Genomic DNA, 8,381 nt, shown 5'->3' with positions numbered 1-8,381 from the left:
CGCTGTGCCACACAGCTGAGGCACTCAGCAGTACTGGGAGGCAGGCAAGTCCTGGACTTGTTGCACATTGACTGGGATTTGGGCTATCACCAAACCTTTCTCCTTGCCTCAGTTTACTATCTGGCCAACAGGGCAAGATGGATACCTCCAGAAAGGGTGCCCAGAGGTCCATGTTGTCCAGTAATAGAGCTGTAGGCTTAGTGAAGCCCAGCTGGGTGGAGTCCAGCAGACCAGAGGGGCCCCAGGAAGCCTCCCCTCCTGGGGCTCAAGACCCCCTCCTCTCATCCCCATTGGTATGGCAACAGCTGCTTCCTCCTCCTGGACTGGAAAGCTTGGGCTGAGTCATGGGCTCAACTGGGAACATGACAGGGCCTCCTGCAGGACAGTGGCTCTCATCCAGGCACAGTTGGGGGCAGGGTCAGTGGGGGACAGGGGAGAACTTACATCTGGGGCCAGAACTGGAAAAGCCCCGGGAGTTGGCCCAGGAACTGTCAGGCCTGTCCAGTACCAGCTTAGGACCAGGAACCTTGGGACAAGCACAGCTCCCACCTTGCCCTGAACTTGGCCAGAGCAGAATGAAGCTGATATCACATGCCAAGGCCATTCCACTCCATCCACCAGAGGGCCTGGTGAAATGGTAGATAAAGCCTGGAGGGCTCGGGGGGTGGGGGGCATCTATATCCCTGTTCTCACCCTGAAAGAAGTGTGAAGGGAATAGTGGAGGAGGGATTTGTTAAGAGAGCAAAGTAGGGATAGCTTTGGTTTGCCTGGATGGTTTGGAGGAGGTAGAGAGTCAGGAAAAGGTCTTACATCCAAGACCCTGCCCCTTCCTCACATCACCCTGCCTCGCTGGGTCTCCTCTACCCAACTCCAGCCCTCCAGGGAACACTGGGGAAAGAGGGTGCCCATCGCCAGGCCTGTTCCAGTCCACTCACCCCACAGGCCATGAACATCTCTTGGACTGAGTTCCCAGGGAGTCCACCACTGCTACTCCCAGCCCAGCAAAAGCCTACTTTTCCTAACCCCCAAGAATAACTACAGCCATCTTCACGTGTGGTTGGCTTTATTTAGTCATTGTGACCGCCAGAATGTGTGAAATAAGAAGACAGCACTGGTTTCTAGGGGTGGCGCGGGCTGACACAAACAGGGCTATGCAAACATCCCAGCCAAACTATGTGGGAAGAGCTGTCCTGGCGAGTCATGTCCCAGTGGTCCCTCCAGGGGCAGAGCAGCAGTGAGACCACAGGCAGGGACAGTGGCTGGGCCAGCCCTAGGAACCCACAGCAGAAAGCACCTGGACCGCTTCTGCACACACCTGTCCTGTGCTCACACACAGGCAGTGTGTCAGACAGATGCATACACGCAACTGAACCATGCCAGTTATGAACTTACAACCAGTCACTTATTCTTTGTTAGCTTCACAGTAACTGTGCACCAAAGACAATGAGTCCAGTGTTGACTCAGGGCAGGCTTCCTGCCCCAGGAAAGCAAGCACTCGAGGAAAACCAACACAACGGTGCTCTGCCTGCTCACTTGCAGTACTGCTAACAGACAGACAGACAGATACACACACACACACACACACACACACACACACACACAGTGCGTGCCCGAGAGAGAGAGCGTGCATGCACGCACGCTCAGGTTGTAATTCACAGGGTCCTACCAGCCCTTCCAGAGGTGGAGTCAGAAGCCAGGATGCCTCTTCTCCAGCCCTCTGGACTGTGGCCCATCCTGGGACTCCAGTCTTGTAGCATCACTGGAGGCACCAGCTTCCCAGGCTAGCCGTGGACATATCAGGAGAGCACAGAGATGGTCAGGAGATGAACAACGGACCTCCCACCTTGGGGAGACCAATGGTCACTTCACTCCAGACCAAGCAGGCAAATAAATACATCAAGTGTTAGCAGAAGACATAAAGACAGACTTGCCTGACTCTGTCCTCCGGACCACTTGCAGTCATCAGAGACAGCCCAGCTGGGGAGAGGGCAAGCTGTTTTGGGCATCTCTACCACTTTCTCTGAGGCAAGGCCGAGGCCTCCCCTATCCTGCCCCATCCCCTTCCTGAAACAATCAAGGTTCTGGGACAGCAAGGCTTGCGTAGGGCACAAGTAGTCAAAGCAAGGTGGCCCATATCCACAACAGAGGCAGAGGACAAAGTCCTTCACATTTCAAGGGTGTCAGCCTTCCTTCCAGAGCCATAGATGAAGGGGTGCCTGCCTCCCTGTCTCCCTGTGACAGCTGCTTCTACCCATGCCCCCCCCCCCGGCAGGAGTAGCACAGCAAATGTCGCTCCTGTTAGGCTGGACAAGCCCCAGCCCTGTGCTTGGTGCCTGAGAATGACTACAGCTCCAAGGAGACCCTTAGAAAGTAGGAGAGGGACTCCCATGGTCAGGCCTGCCGAAACACAGCAGCAGCTGCATCATACGAAGCTTGGCTCACGGCAGGGTCTGCCATTCCTAGCCCCAGGACCCCAGTATGGGGCACTTGTAGGGTCCTCACCCAGTAGCAGACACATGGTAGCCTTGGGAGGCTCTTAGTAGAAAGAGAATCCATTTCCAAATCCCCCTTCTTTGCCCAAAGTTCCACCCCGTTCCACCCCAGTAACAGTCACTCCAGGGACAGGCCGCCTCAGCCACCCTCATGATGCTCCGGTCCCCGCTGGAGCCATGCCTCCTGCAAGGCCAGCTGTGTCTCTACAGCCCCTGCTGGTACTTGTGCCTGAGGCCTTCTCCACAGGGGTTCCTGCTGCCACTCACGACAATTGGCCTGCTCTGTCAGTGCACCCTGTTAGACACTTGCATTAACGACTTTCTTGACGACTGAGTCATTCTATCATGGCACTAGGCACACAAGGACACTCTCAAGTGTCTCAGCAGGGTGCTCAGGGACGCCCCAGGACAGAGGAAAACTGTGTTACCTCACACCGAGAAGCCCAGGCCCAGTGGACGGGCAGACTGGACACTCCTTGAACCTTGCTGGAGAGGACGATGAGGAAGATAGTGTCCCTAACCGGGCAGGGCACAACCTGTGCGCAGGTGTGAGATGGAGGGTGAAGGGCAAGAGGAGGCAACCCATCCAAGCAGCAGCAGCGTTCATTCAGATTGGCAGGTGGAACCTTCTAGCCTTGTGGTAGGGCTTCTTCCTCTGTCCCAAAGTCCCACCCAGGAGACCCTTCCTCCACACCTTGGAGATACAGAAAAAAAAAAAACAAAACAAAAAACCAAACCAAACCAAACAAAAAAAAAAAAAAAAAAAACCACTTTACACCAACAAGGACTTGACGAGGCCGTAGTGGAACTTGCGGACATGCCGATACAGGTCCCCAGACTGTGTGAATCGGCGCTCACACCAGCGGCAGGCGTGGGGCTTCTCCCGTGTGTGAACCACCGCATGCCGGCTTAAGTTGTGTGAGTACTGGAAGCCCTTGCCACACTGCACGCATGTATAGGGCTTCTCCCCAGAGTGTGTCCGCTCGTGCCTCTTCAGTGTGTACGTGCAGGAGAAGGTCTTGCTGCAGAGCGGGCACGTGGGCACGGCCCCCTCAGAGGAGAGCCTGGCCCGAACGCTGTCCCGCTCTCGGAAGTGGGCGCTGAGATGCAGCTGCAGGGCGTGGGGGCTAGGGGACAGCTTGCAGCACAGCGGGCAGATGCAAAGGCGCCTGCTGGGACCCAACTCCTCGTTGTCCGCCGGCTCCGCGCCCAGCCCAAGCTGCTGGCTTCCCGTCCCTTGGATGTGCACTGGCAGGCCCTGGGCTGTAGAAGCACAGCCTGGTGGTGGGGATCTGTCGGCGGTGCTCTGAGGGCTGCTGCTGCTGTCTTGTTCAGAGAACGAATCTTGCTCAGCTTTCACCAGAGGCTGGGCCCCTTGCTGCATGGAGCTGCAGAGCGATGTCTGGAGGAGGCAGGGTGGGTGGACCTGCTCAGGTCTTGGGCCAGGCTTCAGTGACAGGTCTAGGGCCCCACCTGACTCCCCTGTGACCTGCCAAGATGGAGGTCCAAATGTTGGCAGGGGATGGGCAGCCTTGACCCCTAGAGATGGGGGTTTGGTCTTCGGTGCAGCTGGGCAGAAGTCAGGAGACCAGGAAGGCAGGGGTTGCGGTGGCTGACCAGGAAGCTCTGTCTCCAGCATGCGGGTCTCCAGATCTGGGTCCTTCTTCCTAAGCCTGCCCTTGCAGACCTTGACGATGTCATACATGTGTAGGTAGCTGGCGGCAGCCAGGACGTCCTCCACAGGTAGGCTGTGCAGGTCCAGGCGGCCCTCGTACATGAAGTCCAGCAGGCGGCTGAAGGCGGGCACCGTGACGATGTCGCCGTTGAGCCGCACCGTGTCGCGGCTGCTCGCGGGCTGGTCCCTGTAGAAGAGATGGAAGTAGACACTGCACGCGGCCAGGACAGCGCGGTGCGCAGGGAAGCGCGCGTCGCCCACCAGGACAGTGCAGTCGCACAGGAAGCCCAGCTCGCGCTGCTGCCGCAGGCGGCCCAGCAGCCTTACGCCGTGCTCCGGGAACTCCATGCCGCCGCAGTCATCACCTGGGCACAAACGGGACGCCTGTCAACACGCCGGGGATGCCGTGGCCGCTGCTCGCCCCGACGCGCCCTTCCCCGGGTGCAGGCAGCCCACAGAGAGGCGCGGGAGTGACGCGAGCAACCGCCAGCCCCGAGCCGCCCCGGCACCTGCCCGGAGCAGGAAAAACTCGATCGAAAGTAAACAGAAGCCGCTCTGCCGCCGGGGCGGGGCTCGGGGCGCAGCGCAGGGGCCGAGCCGCGCGGACACAAGTCGGGACTTCAGGCTGCCTAGCCCGCCCGCCCGCCTGCCGCGCCCCCCGACGCCGGAGTCGCCGCCCGCCCGCGCCGCCGCCAGCTGCCACCGCTGCCGTCGGCCCCATTTATGGCAGCGCGGCCGCGGGGAGCGGCGGGTGCGGCAGGCGGAGCCGGGAACCCGCCCCTGCGCTCACCTCCGCCGCACGCGCGGCTCTCCGCCGGTGCTGCAGGCTCTCCCGCGCAGCTCGGGCCGCGCGGAGCTGCGGGCGGCGCGCCCCGGCCGGCCGGAGGGCGCGGGGACCCGGACGGCGCCGGGCGGGGCGCGCACTAAGTTGGCTGGCCGGGCAACGCCGGCTGCTTGCCCCGCCCCAGAGAGTGAAACTCTCGGCTGGGGCTGGAGGGGGCGGGCCGGGCGACTTCCCGGAGCGGCGGAACCGCTGAGGTCACCTCGCTACCCCTTCTCTGTCCGCCCCACCCGGTCAGTCCCGCTAGGAGCCAGCCCACGCTCTGTGGCGGGAGGGGGTGCGGGACCCTCTCGCGATACTTGTCTCCTGGGCCTCTGTGCCCTCCATGGGGTCCGGACTGCCCCGGTGGACAAAGGGACACTTCCCAGGCGTCTGCCTCTCCCTGCGCAGTGCACCCGCAGTCACTGCGTGGCCGGGACAATGGCCTCGGCCGTTGGAGGCGTAGCCTTTCAGATGGGTCAGGGCGCCACTGGGAGATCACAAATTTCAAAAAGAAATTCACTTCTTCCTAGGAAGCGGTGTCTGGAGGAAAGTCCGTTAACGTAGCTGGGACAGGCCGAGGAGCTGGGCCCCCGACACAGGACTACCGCCTCTGCAGACCCTGGGCTGGCAGCCACGCACACCGTCTGTGACAGGGCAGACGTAGTGGCTCCGGCGAAAGACACAATCACCTCCACAGTTAGGCAGGCAGGTCACAGGATGTGTTAGGGGGTGACATGGAGAGAGGCTAGGGCTGGCACCCTGGGCAGAGTGTTCCAGGAGGAATCGGGGTCACTCATATTCTGAGAGGAGACACCTGGTTCTTCTGGGAGAAAGGAAATGTCAAGAACAGTAGAGCTCTGGGTTTGGAGGAGTCGAGCCTCGGGCTACACTGATGGCTGGAAAGTCTTCTCTCCCAAGAGCACAGGTGGAGGGGTCTCCTTGGCTGAGGGGGTTTGACGTTACTTGAGACACTGCTCAAGTCAGCTTCACAGGCCTGTCCATTAGAAGCTCTCATTTGTGGTTCTAGGGTGAGGAAGGGGCCACTTAGCACCAAACTGCAGGGCCAGGGGTTCTATGGAGCTAGGAGCATTCTGAATTTTCACCTTGCATTTGTTAAAAGCTCAGGAACCAAGAATGCTGGGTAGGCCACGAACCGGAATGCTAGAGGGGAGGTAGAAAGGACGGTAGTGCTGCACAGGGTAGGAATACAGTAGTTAGACAGGGCAAAGGCCAGGTGTTTGGGTAGAATGGCCAAAGGCATTCTGGGTGAAGGGGCTGGTGAGTCCCCACCCTTGCTCTTTAGACACTCAGAACAGGGTGTCCAGTTGTGTGTGTGGTGGTGGTGGTGGTGGTGGTGGTGGGGCTCTGGCTGTTTGGGATGGCCTCCAAAGGGTCTGTTCAAAGCTGATGGACTGGAAGCCTAAGAGGCTGCCAGGATCCGTGAAGGACCTAAATTCTACACGGAAGGAGACTACGTTGTTATACTAAACAGAAGGATTTCCAGTTCTAGGCCAACTTGAGTTACATGGCAAGGCCCTGTCTCAACTTCCTGTCCTGGAAAAAAAAATGGTGTGTATCTGAAATGCAAATTTGACTGGATATAGGCATTATTTCCTAAATCTGGCAACTGCAGCAAGAAACTTAGAAGCAAGCTACATTTGCCCAGGCGCAACACAGCTGAGGGGTACAGCTTGGCCGTCCCCAACCTGAAGAGAGAGCCAGTTTCTTCCTCTCTGCCTCAGTTTCCTCCACTCTGTGGGAATGGCCCATGCATGTGTTCAGGGTAAGCTCAGGCCCTACTGACCGTCTGTGAGTTTGCCTGGGTTGGAGCCTGCCTCTGCCTCAGCCCCTCCCAGGGTTAGCGTGATTCTGAGCCCCTACATCAGTGGCTCCCAACCTTCCTAATGCTTTGACTCTTTAATGCAGTTCCTCATCATGTGGTGACCCCAACCAGGAAACTGTTTTTGTTAGCACCTCATAATTTTGCTACTGTTAGGAATCTTAAAGCAAACACCAGTTTTCTAATGATGTTAGGTGGCCCCCTGGGAAAGGGTCGTTTGATCCCTCAAAGGAGTCACGGGCTGAGGGCCCCTAATAATCTCCACTAGCAGAATGGGAATCAGCACCTTCCAAGGCTCTAGTAAAACTAACTTTGGGACATACTACAAGGGGATATGCCTTGAGTTCCGGAACGTTCTATCTCCTCTTCATTCCTGTCTTTGCTTGAAGGTCATCCCTTTAGCTAGAGTAGTCCTGACCTGCAACCCATTCTCCATTCCTGTTTGGCCCTGTGTGGGGTGTTCAGGGAGTCAAAGGTTGTCAGACAAGGTGCATCCTTGTTCTTTATCAGGGCCATGGCTTCTGTGTGCTCTGATGGATCTGTAGCCTGCCACAGAATGGCTTGGAGAAAAGGATGGCTGGGTGTTGAATCGTGACCTTTGCCCCTCTTCCTGCACGTTGGGCATCTAGCAGTGCCTCCAAAGCCTGGCCCCTTGGTTACTCTGCACAGCTTTTAGGGCAGCAACGTTGTGTGGGCACAAAGACAGTGGATCTGCTGCCTGCAGGAGCTGGCACACCTGCAGGTCACACTGTGTTGCTCAGGCTGGCCCATCATCCGTGCTGAGGAGCCCGCCACCTGCCACTCCAAGATCCCTCTTTCCTGGCCAGTAGTCTGTGGCGTACAGATGATGAGGCTATCACAAAGCCACAGTCTGAACCTCTCCAGATCTGGGGGTACCATCTAACCTGGGAGCTGCCTCAAGCTCCCACCCTGCAGCTGATGGCCAGACCTCTTAGCTCAGGGCTCAGGCGCTTGAGTCCTACCAACTGCCAGCAGCTGCAGGAGAGGAGAGAAGCCCTCAGTGCCTGGAGAGGGCCAGAGACCGCGGTTTTTGTTGGGGACATCTGGCTGAAGAGCATGTCAGCAGTGAGTCTCAGCAAGGCAGGGCTCTGGGGCTTGAGTTCCACCTTGTGGTGAGGCCCAAGAGGGGTGTTGCTAAAGTGTGGGCCCAAAAGAGGGAGTCGCCGTGCCCAGCGTGACCATAGGAAGACCCTGGACAAAGGGGAAGGTGGAGACACGAAGAAGGCAGGCAGGGCTGGGCACTGCACAGAAACAGGGCTCACAGCAGGACGCGGTGGCCCAGGCCTCTACTTCCAGCACACAGGGAGGCAGCGGCAGACGATCTCAATGAGTTCGAGGCCAGCCTGGTCTACAAAGCGAGTCCACGACAGCCAAGGCTACTCAAAGAAGCCCTGTCTCGAAAAACGGAAAAAAGAAAAAGGGGCTCATTACAGGTAGGAGCGCGGGGGGCCTCCAGGAAGAGCCCCCAAAGGAGACCGGTCCCTGGAGAAGAGCCAGAAATTGCTACGTCTTCCACAAGAGGGCGCCCTG

General features: G+C 58.4%; 1 protein-coding gene across 1 annotated transcript; it reads right to left on the bottom strand.

Annotated features, from left to right (window-relative positions):
- Window positions 1-1,046: 1,046 nt before the first annotated feature.
- On the bottom strand, window positions 1,047-5,181 carry Zbtb42 (zinc finger and BTB domain containing 42). Its single transcript, XM_060388262.1, has 2 exons — window positions 4,958-5,181; window positions 1,047-4,532 (listed from the first exon to the last, which is right to left on the bottom strand). Exon 2 carries the CDS (start codon window positions 4,513-4,515, stop codon window positions 3,265-3,267), a length of 1,251 nt encoding a protein of 416 aa, XP_060244245.1. The 5' UTR covers window positions 4,516-4,532; window positions 4,958-5,181; the 3' UTR covers window positions 1,047-3,264.
- Window positions 5,182-8,381: the final 3,200 nt, after the last annotated feature.

The sequence above is a fragment of the Meriones unguiculatus genome, chromosome 7, assembly GCF_030254825.1.
Source record: "Meriones unguiculatus strain TT.TT164.6M chromosome 7, Bangor_MerUng_6.1, whole genome shotgun sequence".
NCBI lineage: Eukaryota > Metazoa > Chordata > Mammalia > Rodentia > Muridae > Meriones > Meriones unguiculatus.
This window is presented reverse-complemented; position numbering and strand designations above follow the sequence as displayed.